General features: G+C 42.5%; 1 protein-coding gene across 2 annotated transcripts in view; it reads right to left on the reverse strand.

Annotated features, from left to right (window-relative positions):
• MAPK10 (mitogen-activated protein kinase 10) overlaps positions 1-19934 on the reverse strand; it is a 255191-nt gene that overhangs the window by 102319 nt on the left and 132938 nt on the right. For both annotated transcript variants that reach the window (XM_088445014.1, XM_088445015.1), the window contains exon 4: positions 1581-1710. In XM_088445014.1, the coding sequence (XP_088301140.1) occupies positions 1581-1710 (130 nt within the window). The remainder of the gene's footprint in view (positions 1-1580; positions 1711-19934) is intronic.

Raw genomic sequence — 19934 nt, forward strand, 5'->3', positions numbered from 1 at the left:
GTGGGCTATTCCCTCATTATTTCAATATCAATTAAGCAGGTAAAAGGTCTGGAGTTGATTCTAGGTGTAACATTTGCATTTGGAATCAGTTGCTGTCAACTCTCAATATGAGATCCAAAGAGCTGTCACTATCAGTGAAGCAAGCCATCATTAGGCTGAAAAATGAAAACAAACCCATCAGAGAGATAGCAAAAACATTAGGTGTGGCCAAATCAACTGTTTGGAACATTCTTAAAAAGAAAGAATGCACCGGAGAGCTCAGCAACACCAAAAGACCCAGAAGACCACGGAAAACAACTGTGGCGGATTTATTTCCCTGGTGAAGAAAAACCCCTTCACAACAGTTGGCCAAATCAAGAACACTCTCCAGGAGGTAGATGTATATGTGTCAAAGTCAACAATCAAGAGAAGACTTCACAAGAGTGAACATAGAGGGTTCATCACAAGATGCAAACCATTGGTGAGCCACAAAAACAGGAAGACCAGATTAGAGTTTGCCAAACAACATCTAAAAAAGCCATTACAGTTCTGGAACAACATCCTATTGACAGATGAGACAAAGATCAACTTGTACCAGAGTGATGGGAAGAGAAAAGAAAAGAAGGAAAGGAACTGCTCATGATCCAAAACATACCACCTCATAAGTGAAGCATGGTGGTGGTAGTGTCATGGTGTGGGCATGTATGGCTGCCAATGGAACTGGTTCCCTTGTATTTATTGATGATGTGACTGCTGACAAAAGCAGCAGAATGATTTCTGAAGTGTTTCGGGCAATATTATATGCTTATATTCAGTCAAATGCTTCAGAACTCATTTTACAGCGCTTCACAGTGCAGATGGACAATGACGCGAAGCGTACTGCAAAAGCAACCAAAGAGTTTTTAAGGCTAAAAAGTGGAATGTTATGCAGTGGCCAAGTCAATCCCCTGACCTGAATCCGATTGAGCATGCATTTCACTTGATGAAGACAAAACTGAAGGGAAAATGCCCCAAGAACAAGCAGGAACTGAAGACATTTGCAGTAGAGGCCTGGCAGAGCATCACCAGGGATGAAACCCAGCGTCTGGTGATGTCTATGCGTTCCAGACTTCAGGCTGTAATTGCCTGCAAAGGATTTGCAACAAAGTATTACAAAGTGAAAGTTAGATTTAGGATTGTTTAGTTTGTCCCATTACTTTTGGCCCCTTAAAAAGTGGGAGGCACATATAGAAACCATTGTAATTCCTACACCGTTCACCTGATTTGGATGTAATTACCCTCAAATTAAATCTAAAAGTCTGCAGTTAAAGCACATCTTGTTTGTTTCATTTCAAAGCCATTGTGGTGGTGAATAGAGGACAAAATATGAAAATTCTGTCAATGTCCCAATATTTATGGACCTGACTGTATATATATATATAGAGAGAGAGAGAGAGTGAGAGAGAGAGAGAGAGAGAGAGAGATACACACACTGAGTATGTGCGTGTACGTGTGTTACAATGCAATGCAAACAAGTTGTTTTGAATTGCAATTTTATGTATGGAAAAACATATCACAATAAGTAACAACCACAAAGAGTAATGAAAGAGAGAAAAACTTACATTTTTATGATTTACACACTTCATTAGAACCAGTTCCCTGTATGCCCGTTTGGCATGTGTTTGATTTTGAAATGGTCGGCTGAGTTTCTTAATGGCCACATTTCTATCAAGCACAGCATCATAAGCAGCACTGAAAGACAAGATACAGAAGCACCATGAGAACTGCAGTATCCAGCATTGTGTTTGTAAGAAGACAATTCAGAAAATCTCCAAAGAGCCACAGTAGTTTTTCAGTGCATTAAAAGAACAAGGTCCAGAGATTAATACAATCACTTGGAAGGTCAGAATATAAAACAGTGCTTGTTATCCTCCCTATAAACTTCCTCTTACAATTGCTTTAGCTACAGTGCTAATTTCTATCATTATTGAGCAATTCAATTTGGAAATAGGGCAGATCCAGATAGGGGAGAAATAATTATGTTCTGTCTTCCCTGTGTTATATGAAATCACTTTCCATCCATATGTTCCAGAACTCAAATACTATGACAGTCAGCATTATGTCCAGAGAGGGGAAAAACACCCATAATCTTAGTGCATTTATAAATAAATTCTGCCAGTTTCCAAAAGTTAAAAGGGGATTATGTATAGTAGGTATAGATATATATAGAATTTGAAACATAGAAGCATAGAATTTGACGGCAGATCAGAACCACTTGACCCATCTAGTCTGCCCCATTTTTAAACATATTGTTACCTCAACCCTTATTAATCCTTACTTCTTCTGAAGGATATCCTTATGTCTATCCCTTGCATGTTTAAATTGTTCTACTGTCCTAGCCTCTACCACCTTTGATGGGAGGCTATTCCACTTGTCCACTACCCTTTCTGTGAAGTAATTTTTCCTCCAATTTCCCCTGAACCTACCACCCTCCAGTTTCAGAATATGTCCTCTTGTACTCTTTTAATGTCTTATTATGATTTTTTATTTTCTTTTGTACATATTCTACTTTAATCATTTTTAATTACTGCACTAGAAGCCTTTCCTCATGTTGGCATATATACATCTTCAACAGCTTCTTCTATATAACGAGAAGAGGTAATTAGCCGAATAAGTAAACAACAGACATCCTTGGTGTGAGGCAATCCTGGCATTACAACTACAGCACAGTACAACTGCCAAGTCTGTTTCACTAACATTTCTGGTACGCACATACACTTATTTTTATTTAATAAAACATGGGAGATGCATCGCATATTAGCGCCCACCATTTATTTCAAGTTGCAATTTGTGCAGTTAGGATATGGATTTAATGCCACTACTGAGCCCACAAAATAAGATTTTTGCATGTTGAAAAACATAGGCACCTGCATGAAAAGTTAGGACCAACTTCAAGGGGTACATTTACTAAGAATCGTGTTAGTGTGAATATGCAATCACGGGTGTAGTTTGTAATTTTTACAAATACGGAAATTTACTATGGCAAACACGGGTGTATTTTCAGAGGTGATTACTGCCGAATCTGTAGTTAAATTGCACCCGTAAACACAATTAGAAAAGAATACACCATTCTCTAAACACGGCAGTACTTTCCATAGACAGGTATACAACACAGGAAATTACCAAGAATCGAGATTATAATCATGGGTGTAATCTAAGCAAACGCGGTTAAATATAGAAGTTTTAAATAGACTACCTCCTGAGCAGTGTGTCTTATGGGGCATACACGCTAGGTGATAAAAGTGAACGATATGAACGATAACGATATCGTTCAACAATATATATCACTCACATCGTCCAGTGTGTATGTACCAAATGACCAACGATGCACGCTCCAGCGGGTCGTTATGGATGTTTGCTGTCGTGCAAATATGCAGGCCAATCTGACGATATCATCAGAAAGTGCATGTTCAGGCATGTGGCAGGATGACGTCACTGAACGATATCATTAACATTATCGTTCAGTGTGTACACCCAATATCTTTCGTTAATATCTTTCAGCACATCGTCTAGTGTGTATGCCCCATTACAGAAACGTAGATCAGTGTGATCCATGTATGTTTCTGCCTCTAATGAATCAAATAAAGTGTTAAATTAAGAAAGAAATCGGCATGGGCTTCCCCCCCAAAAGCATAACCAGCCCCGGGCTCTGTGAGCCAGTCCAGTTTCAAAAAATATGGGGGACAAAATATGTAGGGGTCCCCCATTGATGATTTGCCTCCAATGGTCGATAGGCAGGGATTTGTTTTGCTCGCAGCTGTGGGCATAGAGTTAAGCCCCACCCATTCCTTGATTGGTCTGCCACCTGACATTCCCCGCAGCTGGAATGCCCATCGATGGATGCAAACCATCGGTGGTTCACCATCATTTATTTCATGCCATCGAAGGTAACCACCAATGGCTAACCCACAAATGGCTATCCCTAACTCCTTGTAACTTACTAACATATCAGTTGTGCAGAGGAAATATAACTTATTCACTTTTGTGAAATGTATTTCTGCACATTTATTCTTCCAGAGAGCTGGGCAAGTGCAGTGTGAAGTGAACGAGGACACCCCCCAAAAATGGCACAACCCTGGGGGCACGCCTTTAGGGCACAAGGCTATGCCCCCTTTAGCGTGAGCACAAAGGTATTGTAACACTCTACATATATGAATACAGTTACTGTTGTCATTTCCTATACATTAAATAAAGTAACCATGCTGCCTTTTAGTGCTGTCTATTGTCTAAGTATCAATCTGACAAAAGCAAACTAAATAATGTTTGGAGCAGTAATTCAGGAAAAATTTTAATGATGGCAGAATTGTTATTGGTAAAACACAACTATTTAAAACACAACTTAAAAATTAAGTATTTCCTCAAGTGTGAAGGTTTAAATCTAAATAAAAATCAGAGCATCAAACATTATAGCATATACCTTTACTTGCCTACTCAGGAAGATCCCAGAGCAGGGGTCCAAGTGGCAATCCAATTTGGGGCATCACACAGTGGGTGATGGCGCTACAATAATTTATTTATTTATTAACAGTTTCTTATATAGCGCAGCATATTCCGTTGTGCTTTACAATTGGAAACATTAATAGAACAAAACTGGGTAATAACAGACAGATATATAGGTAGGAAGTAGGGATGTGCAGGCTCGGATAGGTTCGAGTTTGCACGTTGAGTTCGGATTTTTCCCTCCAAAAAAACGGAACTCAGAAAGAGGCAAAACGTCACCTTGCATGGACGAACATCATCATTCCTGGACTTTTGTCCAGGAATGATGATGTTCGTCCATGCAAGATGACATCCCTAGTAGGAAGGCTATTCTTTATAATGTGAGAGGGCGCACTCTGTATGTGGTAATGGAACTCCCATAAAGAAACCTTTATCTCCATTTCTAGCGTGAGTTTGGGTATGCTATATTGAACTACCCAAAAAAAAGATACCTTGATGAGAACATATATTGTTTACATACTGTGAGTTGGGGTACGCCCACCCAGAGTCCCTTTTTGAAAAAAACTTTATTTGTGTATTGGGGATTGACTGCATTATTTATAAAGATACCTTGACGCATAGGTATATCCAGATCCTGTTGTGAGTGGGGTACGCCAGTATATGCAGTGGGAAAAATAAGAATTCTGTTGTTTATTTGAAAGAAATTACTACACATTGTTGCTTTTCAATATTTTTACTTCACTATCGATGGAGTGAACTCCGAAAACGAAAGAATCATAACAGTTTCGACATCCATCCATCTGGACATCGCATCATTAAGGGATGTATTAAATATTGTCTTATATGTACACATTTTTTAGTAGCATCATCAATTGTCACTTCCTACATTGGGCCTGATTCAGACCCACTCGCGAGCGGCTGTCCGCTCGCAAGTGGGTCGATGTTCTGGACTGAGCATGTGCACAACGGAGGGAGCTCCGTCGTGCGCATGCGCCAGACGCGACGAGCGAAGGAAAGTCCTTCGCTCGTTGTGTCTGATCAAAGGGGGCGTGCTGTCGATGTTGATTGACAGCACGCCCCCTTTGGTAGGCGTGCCGGGGGCGTGCCTCCCTGACGGGGGCGTTCCCACGGGAACGCCTCCCGTCAGAAGCAGGCCCACTGACATTACTAGTGATGTCAGTGGGAGTGATTTTGGCTCTGATAGAGCCAAAATCACTCCGGAGCTCGCAGGCTCCGGCTCGCAGTTCGATGGTCGCGATGGTCAAGACCATCGCGGCCATCAAACTGCACGCTCGTATAGGCTGTGGGTGGTCACCCACAGCTATACGAGCGTCCAGGAGGACGCTCCATTTTCATGGAGGCCGGCCCTCATTCAGAGCGTGCGCTCTGCTCAGAGCGTACGGCTCTGAATGAGGGCCATTGTTTGCTATTTCGTATTTCTTTGGATTGTGGTGATATCCTTTTTGGAAGATGGACGATCAAGTGGCAGCTAATTCGCCCATAAAAATAACCCTTTACCATAATACTTTTGTCAAGCTTTTATTGGAGCCCATGTTCCGGCAAGAGATGAATACTAAATTTGTGTTGCAAATTGAGTCGATATTATCATATCCAAACCGCTATTTAAAATGCAGGAAATGATCAATCAGCCCCTATGTAAGTTCAAACTAGTTGCAAATGGATAAAACCTGTCTGTGTATGATACCAAAATATGAAAGCTCGGTCTTATGTACATTTATAAGAGGCTCAGGGGTCTATTTACTAAGCAGTGTTAGGAGAAGTGAAAAGTGAAGAGTGAAAGTGATAAGGTGCCAGCCAATCAGCTCCCAACTGTCATCTCACAGGCTGTGTTTGAAAAATGATAGTTGGGAGCTGATTGGCTGGCACCTTATCACTTTCACTCTTCACTTTTCACTTCTCCTAACACTGCTTAGTAAATAGACCCCTCAATCCCAACATGAAAAAAAACACAGGTTTTGAACACGTATCAGGATTATAAATGTATATCTCTGAAAGGTATACCAAGATGGACATAAACACAATTTTCTGTCTTGTCAGCTTCATTGTGTGAGATGTAAATGTGTTTGTTTCCAATCTTCAAGAACAATAATAAGGCAAGCAATATATGTAGCAGGACAGAGGGGTGCGTCAGACTTCATTAATCATACTGAATGTATTCAGAAAATGTAGCTGTCAGAAGAGGGTGCATTGGCAACGCACTGAGAGCATCCATGACCCTTTACTCAACCAGCAATAGCTAAGTTTTGGTACATTACTGGCATTAAGCAATAGCAAAGAAAACAGTTAGAACAATTGATACTGGAGTGAGTGAGGCCATGCACATATGCTGTTTGTTTTCATGTGCATATCGTTTTTCACAAATGAGGATCTGCATTTCAACACTTCAGTGTCTACAGGGTATGAAAAAGTTTGTGAATTCTGATGGGATGGCTGTATTAGTGAATTCTGAGATAAATACAAGATGGCTGCATATGCAACGTATTGCATCCAAACACAAGCACAAGGTTTACATTTCCTGGTCAAAATATTTAAATGATATTCAAGATGAGGAGAGAGACCATTAATGTTGTTGTTCCCCCGGGCAGTAGGTGAGGTCAAAGGTCCTTTCTCTATGCCAAAAAACAATGTTATTTTTATTTTTTTTACTGGTGCAGAGATGGTGTCAGTAACTGGTGTGATATCCCATAAGGACCCCCAAATTCTTGAACTTTTATATGCTGCCCTGTGCTGGGGAATGTTCTGGAAGTGCAGTAAACAGAGGCTCTCGGACCCAGGAGACCGGGCAGTGTGTGCTTCAGTGCAGAGCTGAAAGTAAAACTAGGTGATAGAGGCTGGCAGCAGCAGGAAAATGGCAGGGTGAGAGAGCTGCAGGAACATGGTCTGTAGTTATGAACAGCTGAGTGAGGAGGCTTTGAGCTGGGACACCTTGCAAAGGGACAGACCGGGGAGCTGCACTGCCAGTACCTGGGGTAAGCCAGGAGAGAGACACAGTGATCCCCAGCCTGTGAAAGACAGCCCAGATAGATCTAGTCCAGCCATATGTAATAAGTGCAACATTTCTGTGGTGAGATCTGAACCCCAGCACTCTGCTTTGTTCCAAAACAGCACTCAGTGATGATATAGCATTGGTCCCCTATAGTACATGGAGATACTGCCCCATTACCACTCTGTGTAGTTGAAATTTCACAAGTTAAATTGCCAACATGGGATCACTTGAACATTCTCTCAAGTAAGGAGGATTACAGTGTGCTTACATCTCAGTATATGACAATTCCTTCAGTCTCCTTACACCACATGTGCACCAACGACAGCCTGCGCAGGACGAATAGGAGAATTGTGCTCTATATTGATAATTTGCAAATAATGCTATATACTGAAAGACTTATTTGTGGGACATATTGTCATGCATAGAAAGTTTATTTGCTAGTTGAGTTTAAAGTACTTATTTATCAGTTAGTAAACGAGAAGCAAGTATTGTAATATATTACTGTGATGACTATAGTATGCATTAATGAGTGTTTGAAGACAATTCTAGTTACTATGTAATGGTTATTGAATGATTCTTGGATGTTCAAACTTATTCACTACCAGTGTGACAAAGTGCTCCTGCACAATAAAACTAACATCACTTTCAAAGTGTGTAATTACTGTACTGGGTTCTGGGGGATCTCCTGTCTCTCTGCTGTGATAGGAGGAGCCTAAAAGAGGAACTGCACTGATCCATGCCCAAGCAGGTTCCAGAAGAACAGCAGGTATAGTCCACTCACTAACATCCCATCAAATTGGGGGTGTTACACTGGGACTAGTTCTATACTTTTGGGCAGCATTTGTATCAAATAGGCATATTTGATGTATGCATAATTATCCATGTAATATTAGCAAACACATAAATTAGGGCATATTAAGGCCCTGATTCCTGCCCGGGCGTAAAGTCGATGTTTCACACAAGTAGCCGGAAAGGGCATATGCAGCAATTTTGCACACATCCTTTCCAAAGTGACTGACAGGTAATCAGTGTTTGGGGGAGGCAGCAGTAGGCGTCCCTATGCTCAGGAAGACTTTGGAGTAATTAGCATATTTTCGCTATTGCGATCCATGAGAGATAGCAGCGATGTCATTTGCGCTCAGACATGAATCAGACCCTTAGTACTCAGGATTCATTTAATACATAAATGAGATTCAAGGCAACAGCATTTTAGGAGATAAATCTAACAGTCTAATTGAACAAAGTGATACTAAAGTAATAATAGACTAAACTCTGAAGTGACTTTTGTACACTGGACCTGATTCAGAGATTGACAGATTTGCAGATCCGCACACAAGCGGCTGTGCAATTCCATCCATCTCAGATGCAAATGCAGAAGGAGGTGTCAGACACGTCCTTACTGCATTTGCGATCCCAGCACTGCGACCGACGTCACAGGCTGGGTCACCATCACAATCATCGCGACTGATGGTCGAGATGGTTTTTCTTTTGGTCCGACTGCAGGAGCTGAAACTTCCCACAGCCTGACCAGGTGCTGATCACTTAAGAGGCCAGGCATCGTCCCACCCGGAAAAAGGAGGCAACATGCCCCCGTTACCGGGAACGATGACCAGGCATGCCCATCGCACCACCCCCCAAAAGATGCTGCATTACAAGCGGCTTGGGGGGTTCTGCGAATTAGATCACAAGACTGGTTCTCCTCAATATCAGAGATGTACGTTAATCATCAGATTAACGTACATCTCTGAATCAAGCCCACTGTCCTCCATGTACATTCAGCAAAAGTAGGTGCACACCTATTTTCTGGTGGCAGTACACAAAAGCAGAATATAAGCGTACTTCTGTATATGGATGATATATACACATAAGTGCATTTGTTTAAAATAAAATGTGTTGCATGTCTTAATAATTTGTGGTTATTAATGGACACCTTTTGTTTGCTGATTAGTGGTTTATTTACAAACTTAAAACTCAAAAAGTATATAGCATCATAAACACAGCATTACAAATATTTGATAATAAAACCAAAATAGAGTCAATACCATACCAATAGAGGCTATCAAGTATCAACCATCCATTTTTGGATATTCAGTGATACTGAATATTATATACCCACCATTTAACTCTAATTATCTAATACATTTTAAATACATTCTAGATTACAGATTTATCCCACCATTTCACTAATCCTATTTGCCAACATTAAACATACAACTGTACCTGCCAACACTGCATGCCTGCCCTCTGGGATATTACTGGATTGGAAGTCCAAGTGGTATATACAATTACTAACACTCACATAGCATCACATAGCGTAATGAACCTCAAATCGCAGCATCAAGTCCCCAAACTACCCATTTCAGTGGGAAGTGAACATGTCTCTGCAGGTTGGTCTTCTTTCCAGGGAGTCCAGACGAGCTTTCTGAATTCAGGAGTATCCCAGACATTCTAGGGAAGTAGGCAAGTATGTATATAACTGACTACAAAAGGTAGGTTATTCACTTAAATCTATACTAGCCATCAGAAAAATGGCAATTGTACAACACTGCCACTAGCCTATACTGTAAATATTCTTCTTAACTGTTTTTTTTGTTTTTTAATGAAAATTGTAAATTCTGAAATCTATAATAAGCTGCTAATGATTGGACCAGAAGCAACTTTGCACCAGGACAAACTATAAAATTTTTTTGCATGCAGGGTAAATACTGGCCGCTTCTGTATGTAGCCCACAAATACTGGACAGCTTCAGATTTACACTGCAATTTATATTTGAGTTTGGTCACCCCCATCCCAAATCTAATCTCTCTGCACATTTTACATCTCCCCACCTGCAGTGCAACATGGTTTACCAAGGTGCAAGTTACTTGCTCTTTTATACTTTGCTCCCAACTCAGAACCAGGGCCCACCGTATTTAAAAAAAAAATAGAAAATATAATTCAACAGGAAAGATTCATGGCATGCAGATGATAGGAAACATTGAGGTTTAGACATAGAGGTCAGCACTGCAGGGATTGTGGCGGCAGTATGGTGAACGGTGCGGGGACCGTCCACTTTCGTCTGTGAAGTGTGTGTGTGTGTGTGGGGGGGGGGGGGTGGAGGGGGGTAATTGTGGGAGAGTCAGCAAGTATGGGTTTAGGTGAGGTTTTTTTAATAACATTCATAATAATTCAATGAATGGTGTGATGATTACAATTTCCCAAAGCAATAAAGTATCATATTTCAAACTGATTGCTTGCTCTTATAATTAATTACACCTAAATACTGAAAATGTAAATAAGTAGCACACTGTTGTATACCATAGTGTTTTCATTATTATATATTTAAATAATATAGATTGTAAGCTCCACTGGGGTAGGAGCTTACAATCTATATTGATGTGAATGGCCAAATATTCTCCGTAAAGTACTGCAGAATACATGTGCGCGATATAACTGTTAATAAATAAACAAATAATAGAGTTGATCAAGTAACTCTTTATAGCAATCCATCAAATTCAATTTTCCAATTAAAAATTCCCTGCGGAAACTTTGATACGGAAGAAGACAAAAATACCATAGGCAACTTCACTAGCGGGATAGTGAATATAATACAGCTGAGATGTTACAATCCAATGTCGTCATGATTTCTGATTGTTCTGACCACCCACATTTTTCAGTACGATGTTTACATTATCTTTAAGTTTTCTAGCTTAATTAAATAGATGTCCCTAAGAAAACCCCATCATTTAGCAATTAACATTTCAGTAAAAGTTTTCATATTAATGATTTCATTTTATTCTATTTCAGAACTAATGAATAGTGTATTATTCTTGTTGTTCAAGATCTTTATGTAAAAGAATGAAGAATACAACGTTCTTAAAATTCAGTTGTGCTTAAGTTAAGATAAAATTAAACTGCCCCGACACTGATACTGATAAAGAAAATTTTCACTATGTTACTAGAATCCCAAATTCATTGTGACATTATTCATATGCTGAATGTGAGTATGCATTTGAAGTTCCAGGGCATATTAACAATGAATTCTGTTGGATGGGAAAGCCAAGTGACTACAGGCAAGAAGACAGTCTCTCTGTTTTGCATTTACTTTACAATGGATTTGTAAATAAACAATAAATAAACTTGGCATTGTACACATCATAGGGCTGATTTGCAGAAAGTTGGACCCAGATGCAGCCGCATCACATACTCAGATATAAATACGGGTCTCTGCTTGTACTCAGTACTCCTATGCTAAATCTACAGATATGTCCACATACATCTATCCTCCGTGCGCTACAAGTCGCATTACACAGAACGCGTCAGCGCCGTGCATCTCAGTAGTGCTGAGCGTCTTTTTGTGTGACCTTTTCCCTTCAAATGTGAGCGTTTGCAGGTGGATATGGGCGGTGAGGCCACACACAGAGGTGACGCACAAGCAGCTTCTGCTGATTAACATGACACCCAGCATGCCTATATTCTATGTGCGATGGCGGGTGTATCTGCATGCGAAATGCTACATTACAGTGTCAGCGGCTGTGTCACTGTAACGTAGCATTTCGCATGCAGATATACCCCGGCGCACACAGAATATAGGCATGCTGCATATCATGTTAATCAACAGAAGCTGCTTGTGCGTCACCTCTGTATCACTTTGCGTTAAGACACGTTTGAAGGGAAAAAGTTGCAAGAAAAGAAGCTCAACGCGCCATGGCATGGCCGAACTAGAAGGGCTGTTTAACACGTAAGGAGGCTAGATGGGATTGGTATGAAATACCACCGGCCCTGTGGCCAGCAGTTCGCATCCCGGCAGCGGCAGGCCGACAAAAGTAGAGTTCCCGGCAACGGAAGCCCGACAGCCCTGGAAATCCCGATTGACCTAAAGGTAAACTAACCTAACCCCCTAACCCTCCTTAGGGGTGCCTAACCCTAAGCTCCCCCCCAAGTGCCTAAACCTAATCCCCCCTCTAAGTGCCTAACCCTAACCCACCTTCCCCGCTGCCTAAACTTAAGTCCCCCGGGGGGGTGCTTAACCCTAAATCCCCCCCGGGGGTGCCTAACCCTAACCCTCCCTCCCCCTAGCCTAACCCTAAACCTCCTGGGGGGGTGCCTAACCCTAAGTCCCCCCCGGGTGCCCTAAACCTAACCCTCCCCCCCGTGGCTGTCCACTCGTGGCGCCTGGCATCCCTTCGATCGGGATGCCGGGTACCGGTCTCCCAGCGTCGAGAAACTGACAGGTGTCTGGATAACCGATGCCGGGATTAAGGAATCGGGAAGCCGGCTGTCGGGTTTAAGACAGCCGGTTTCCCGATTGCATCCCGGCTAGAAGTATGTGGACACATCTGTATGTTGCATCACCGCCCGTATCCACCTGCAAACGCTCATCTTTGAGAACGCCAACCTTCCACACAGTTACACTTACTCAGCAGTAGAAAGAGATAAGGCTGAGATGCTCGGCTACGGAGCATGTGCAGCACAAAAAATTCCAAGACCCAAGATTGCAAGGTTCAGCTGCGAAACAGACTTGCATGCAACTCTGAATGAGCACCTATTTGTGTAATAATACAGTGTCTTCTGGGTAAATGCAAAGTGGATACATTTCATAATTTTGTATATAAATCACTCATCTTTCAATTAAATTATACCTGCTTTATGGCCACAAACATGATCGTATAATTCATAATTAAAATTGTATTTAAATTTGTGGCTTAAAATTTGTGACTTGTGTTTCTTGTTCATGTTGAAATTACTGTTTTAAAATATTTATTCTTGAAGAGTATTTCATTAATAATTTTATATAACAAGAGTATTAAAAAAACTAATAATAATTCGAACTGTAAACAATACTGTGTTCATACTTCACTGATCACACTTAAGGTTCATTGGGTCTTATTGAGCTTGGGTCGCAGGTCTGCGTTTGCATGCACCCGGTTGATGTTTGCGTTCTGTACATGTGTATGCACCGCAGTTTGCGTGCGCGAACCAGCTGCTATGATCGCAAATGCGACCGCAGCGGATATGCATAGACACAAGGAAATGAGTGACAGCAAGTGCCGTTTGGGGGTGGAGAGGGGGGGTGGTCAAAGAAACAAAGGCGTGACTGTGCTTTTAAACGCCGTTACAGGGGCGTGCATAATTAAGCCCCAGCAACGGCATAAGCAGCCAGAGCTCTACATTGAGACAGCAAGCTTCGCAGGTAGTGAGGCATGCCAAGCACAACAACAGCTATGCGTATGGGTCCAGCGTTACTCGATGTTTTCGCTGATTTGTGGATGTATATAATTGGAAGTGGGCAGCTTTATAAACTGGGGGGTGTCTTCTTATAGTACTGCGATCGCATTCATTTGCATATTTTCACAGCGAGCGGGTGCGTGCGATTGCAGACTTGCGATCCGTGCTGAATCAGGCCCATTGTTCGCAACTAAAAAATGCTAAAATGTTTTTATTTTAAATCTAAGGGGCTCATAATGTGCAAATTAACTTGCTAGTGATTCCAATCCCTAAATCATTTTGTAATCCCAGCAGGATTTTGGGATTATCGGGATCCAATCTCAGGATCCCGGGATTAATCTCAAGATTGGGATTAAGGGCAAAAGGGGTAGTAAAATCATTGGCCCTCATTCAGAGCCGGACGCTCTGAGCAGAGCGCTCGCTCTGAATGAGGGCCGTCCTCCATAAAAATGGAGCGTCCTCCTGGACGCTCGTAAAGCTGTGGGTCACCACCCACAGCACATACGAGCGTGCAGGATGATGGTCACGATGGTCTTGACCATCGCGACCATCGCCAGTGCGACCAGAAGCCTGTGGTCGGGTTTTTCGACCACAAGCCCTGGAGTGATTTTGGCTCTATCAGAGCCAAAATCACTCCCACTGACATCACTAGTGATGTCAGTGGGCTGGCTTCTGACGGTAGGCGTTCCCTTGGGAACGCCCCCATCTGGGAGGCACGCCCCCAGCACGCCCACCAAAGGGGGCGTGCTGTCAATCAACATCGACAGCACGCCCCCTTTGATCAGACACAACGAGCGAAGGAAAGTCCTACGCTCGTCGCGTCTCGCGCACGACGGAGCTCCCTCCGTCGTGCGCATGCTCAGTGCACACCATTGACCCACTTGCGAGCGGACAGCCGCTCGCGAGTGGGTCTGAATCAGGCCCATTGTTTTTAAATTTATTTTAATTTCTTCTCTTCACTGCCATCTATCCCCCCCGTCCTCTCTGCTATTCATCTCCACTCCTGTCCTCTCTGCTATCCATCACCCACATCCTGATCTCATTGTTGTCCATCTCCCCCTCCTGTCCTCTCTGCCAGTCATCTTCCCTACCTGTCCTCTCTGCCATCCATCTTCCCCCTCCTGTCCTCTCTGCCATCCATCATCCCCTCCTGTTCTCTCTGCCATCCATCTCCCCCCTCCTGTCCTCTCTGCCATCCATCATCCCCTCCTGTTCTCTCTGCCATCCATCTCCCCCCTCCTGAGCGCAATGCTATCCTTCTCCCCTCTGTGCCATCTGATATCCTCCCCCCACGGTATCCTTCTCTCTCTTCCACTCCTGATGTCATTCTCCCTTTTCCGCCTTACATCCCTCTCCCTCCTCTACCTCTCCCCTTTCACTTACCTTATTCAATTGAAGTGCTGAGAATGGGCTTCTGTCATTGGTGGGAGCATTGTCTGGTCCTTTCCCAGACCCAGCTGTAGTAGAAGGGCTGGTGTCCTGTAATGGGGCTGCTCTAAATCACTGACTGACTGAAAGCATGCCGTGCAGAGATGATGTCACTGTGGGGTGCACTCCCAGCCTATCAGTCACTGAGAGCAACTGCATTGTCGGACTCCATCTATTCAACGAGCTGCTGAATGAGACTGAGAGAACCATATAATGCGACTGGAACTGAGAAGGTAAATATTATCCCACTGTCCCTGGCCTAATCCACAGTGTGATTAGAATACTGTAATACCTGGGATTTAACGATTATAGTCCCAGGTATTTTTGAGATTCAAAAACATCTGGGCTCTGGGATTGGAATCCCTATAGGTCCTACATAGTCAAACAAGCTTGGTTCAAGCATGGTCAAAACTGTTTGGATTTTCTTAAACTTAAGTTTTCAATTTGCCTAGAAAATGTAAATAGATCTAATCTTGAACCACATTATAACAATCCCTTTCATTGAGTGTTTTCTATTTATATCCTAAAATACTGCTTGGTTTAACCCGAATCTTTGGCTTAATTAGAGAGGGGACATCAGCAGAGATTTATTAAATGTGGCACTTTGTATATTTATGCATTTGAATTTTTCTTTTTAATGAGCATTGCGCTTTTAGATATGAACTTCTAGATTTTGAAGAGTGGAAAGAACCAAGGGCACTTCTACACAGCAAGGAATGCTCCAAAAAAGTGCCCTCTTCACTTCACCCCAGTTCAATAACAATGTTCTGCTAATTGATATCTAATTTCTGCACTGATCTGCAAAACTAGGCGCATCACAGGAATTTGCAGAGGGCAAAATGGCTGATCCATTATGTACAGCAAGTTTACTGTAATGAGAAAAAAGGATGAGACAGTGTTTTTCTTTGTTCTCTTCTTGGCATGCATTACAAATGCTTATCCAAAAAAAGGTAATTCTGCACCAGCTTAGAGTTTGTGGAGATGTGATCTCGTTATGCACTATCAATGAGACAAAATACATTGCAATGTGTAATACAAAATGGAATCGGTATGTAATGCCGGCTATCGGGATGCCTCCTGTCACAATACTGACAGCAGCATCCTGATGGTTGGTATCCCAACAGGAGTCGGTACTTACCCTCCCCCCCTTGCTTCTTGTAGTCTAACCCTAACCTGCCCCATCCCACACCTTAACCCTCCCCGTTAGTTCTTGAACCTAAGTCCCCCTCTTTCATGCCTAACCCTAACCCTCTCCCCTTAGTGCCTAAACCTAACCCTCCCAGTGATGCCTGACCCCAACCCTCCCCCCTAGGGTCCCTAATCCTAACCTCCCCTCCCCCAAAACGTAACGCTAACCCCACTAACTGCCCTATACCTAACCCTCCCCTCCGTGGCTAAAAGGACGGGCGCCCCAGACTTACCTCATCCAGGCATGCGTCCTCCTGGATTCCGGCATCAAGATTAAGATAGGCGTCTGTATTTACCAACGTCTAGCTGAACTCCCTTGTCGGGGGTTTCAGTGTCGGCAAAGAGACCGACGACCTCACGGCCGCCGGTCTCTTGACTACATCCCATACAATATATATATAGCTGATTTAACAAACACACAGTGTACCCTCCCCCCTTTTCTCCAATACAACAGGAAGACACCAAGGGGTTTATTCTGTTTGTGTTTATGCCCAATATTTACTTCAGAAATAAACCCCCATGTGTGTTGTGGTGTCATCCTGCCACAGTGAATAACCACACCAGGCTGGTCAGTTCAGGGCAGGTACTTCTATGGGGGAAAGGGAAACACCCCAAAAAACAGCATGCCCCATGCTGAAGAGAACTGGCATTCCTGGCAACCCAGGAAATGAGAATATGGATGGCGTCAATGGGTGCCCTAAACTGCAGCCTGTAGAGAATGGGATCTACCTTCAAAGCCCCAGACTAGGAATGTGGAATTTTAGAACTTCTACAGCACTATGTAAGGTAATTGTAGGTGGGTTGTTTCACAGCCAACTTACAGGGGATGTGTGAATGACACACTTGATAAAAAGGAAAGGCCTCTCACTCATTAATGCAGATGAGCTATATGGCATAAGAGCTGTCTCCCGTATTTTTATATGCTGATGGCACCAGTGTCGGGCTGGCGCATTAAAATCCCACCAGGGAAATGCAGTGATAGGGGCCCATTCTTAAGTGGTGTGACCAGCCACCACAGAGGAAATGTGGTCAGCCACCACAGAGGCTTGACTAACCATTAGAAAGTGCATAGTCTGGGCTCTTTTAGAAATATATGTATAGTAAATACTGATAGTGCATGCATGATAATGTACCAGACTGATAACAGCAATGCACTGTAGTAAATACACCATAGTCCTGGAATGCACTGTATGTAAAATAGGTATAATAATTAAGCACATAATAGTGATCTTATCTACAGATACTACATTAATGCACTGCACATGTGATAGGGGACCCTCGTACTGAACGGCCTGTGTCTAAATGAGAACAACATTTGATCTATTACAGGTGTCAACTGTCCAAGCTCTTACTACTGTGATGACTCAATTGTAGGTTAGTGAATGAATGCAGAGCTACAATGCCATTCCAATCACTCAATCACTGGCAGGAACTTTGTTCATTATGTTAAAGCCCACAACTGACAAGAGAAGGGGACAGGGTTGTGTTGTAACCTCCCACTTTGATTGGCAGAAAGGGCGAACCTTGGTGTAGTCTCTACAGAAGTGAACCAATCATTCATGTTCATCAGAGGTCCAGGTAACTAAGAGTAACAAAGTATAATTTGAGTGCACAGTCTGAAAGCTGACTCCTAGAGGAGGGGTGGGGTCTCAGGCAATGGGGCCCACCGGGGATTTCCCCCGTACCCCTGTGGGATAATCCGACCCTGGATGAAACATAAATATAATAAATGCATCAGACCTTATTACTCACCAAAGATGTGTCACAAAAAGTTGCATCGGATATATTGTTATATTTAAATTGCAGTATCTTATGATAAAAATGTGTAAGGCTTTAAAAAGATAAAACTAAACCAAAACATAATAAAAAAATTACAAATTATTAAATATTCTCACTGATAAATGCAACATTCTTGATTTTTATATTTTTATGTGTCTTTGAACGTTTTCCTCTATACATTTGTTTCTGTATATATTAGACAACACTATGTTTTGACATTGGGAGTAATTTCTCCTATTTCTTGTTTTCAATTATTTGTTTCTGTCTTTAAAGTGAATTTTGTTATATCTGGGACATTGCACATCTATGATATGTGGGCTGCGATTGATACTATGTTACCATAAATCATTACAGAATATATACTGTATAAAAATCTATGATATATGGTTTATATATCAGTGTGTGTGTGTGTGTGTGTGTCCTACATTTGTTTATAGGATTATTGACCATTTGGGTCCTCTATGCGCTTTCCTGTGCCGAAAAAGCTCACTGAATCAATAGTATTACTTTTTATAATTTCGTTATTGTGAGTTTTATCTGTTTTTAGATTTTGCCTTTCATGTATGGACTTATTATATACTTCAAACATATGATGATTACCCTTGTTAATGGAGAAGGTTGTATCAGGAGTCTACTCATGGGAATGACCCAAGTAGTAATTGCCTGGCGCCTTCAGAGAGGTTAGTGAACCCTGGAAGGCTCCCTGTCTGCCCCTGGAACCAATTGAGTGGAACTCAGGGAACAGAGCAGTGAGTAATACAGGTAATCGGTAGCCCATCTGGAATCTGCTAGTAGAGCTGCAAACCGATTACTAGAGCTGGGTGACTGGAGCTTAGACCCTCACCCTAGATCCAGTACCCAGTCCCCAGCAACCAGAATAAACACTGATGCAGAGGCTCAGCACGAACCCTAACACTCAAAGAGAGGACCCTCAGAGCAATAGCCACCATTGATAGTGGTACCAATGGTGAGTAGAGAGTCCCAATTCCAGGTTAACAGCTGCAATGTTGCAATACAAGTAAAGTACACTTGAACCTGCAATAAGCAGGAGAGTTGTATTCAGAGGACTTGCTTGCAGTCAGGATCACTGCAAGCTGAAGAATTGGCACTAGGATGGTCTATGATAGACAGGATCCTTCAAACTACTGCACAAACTGGAACCAGACTTTAACACACAGGCTTGGGCTAGACTGGAACCGGAATGGAAGTCACAGGCAAAGTAATGTAGACTGAACCGGATCGGGACCGGAGGTAACAGAAATATAACTGGACTGGACAAAAAGGCTTGAACCGGACTGGGACTGGAGGTAACAGCAATAGAACCGGAATGGGATCAAGCGAGAGCAGCAGCTTGAACACAGGCTGGTGAAGGTGCAGACTGGAGACTGGTCACAGTGCAGGACTGCAGAGTGCAAGAAGCAGACTCAGAAACAGCGGCTTGCAGGAATTAAAGCAGGGAGCAGCACAGGTTCAGGCATTGGATCGAGGATACCAAATACATACTGGTGTGTGAGCACACAGCTCAAAATGGAGTATTGAACCACATTGTTCCGACAACATGCTAGGGGCAGATGTAGCCTTAAATAGGGTGCTCTTGCAAGGGATAGGAGGAGGCATTCATGTGAGTTCAGAAGACAAATAGTAACTGTGTACAAACGGGCTCACCTGATAAGAATCAAAACGGCTGCACCCATGACCCTTAGAAGTACAATGACAGCGCTCTGAAACAGATTCACCCACCTTAATACAGGGTAAGTATGTCTAAGTCCCAGTTTTGTGACACACTGGATGTATCCCACCCCTTGTTCATCATTTTTACTAACATTTTATTAAAAGTTATGTTTTAGATCTTGTCATCCTTACGACA

This window comes from Taudactylus pleione, unplaced genomic scaffold, assembly GCF_031769625.1.
Source record: "Taudactylus pleione unplaced genomic scaffold, aTauple2 ptg000376l, whole genome shotgun sequence".
NCBI classification, from domain to species: Eukaryota; Metazoa; Chordata; class Amphibia; order Anura; family Myobatrachidae; genus Taudactylus; species Taudactylus pleione.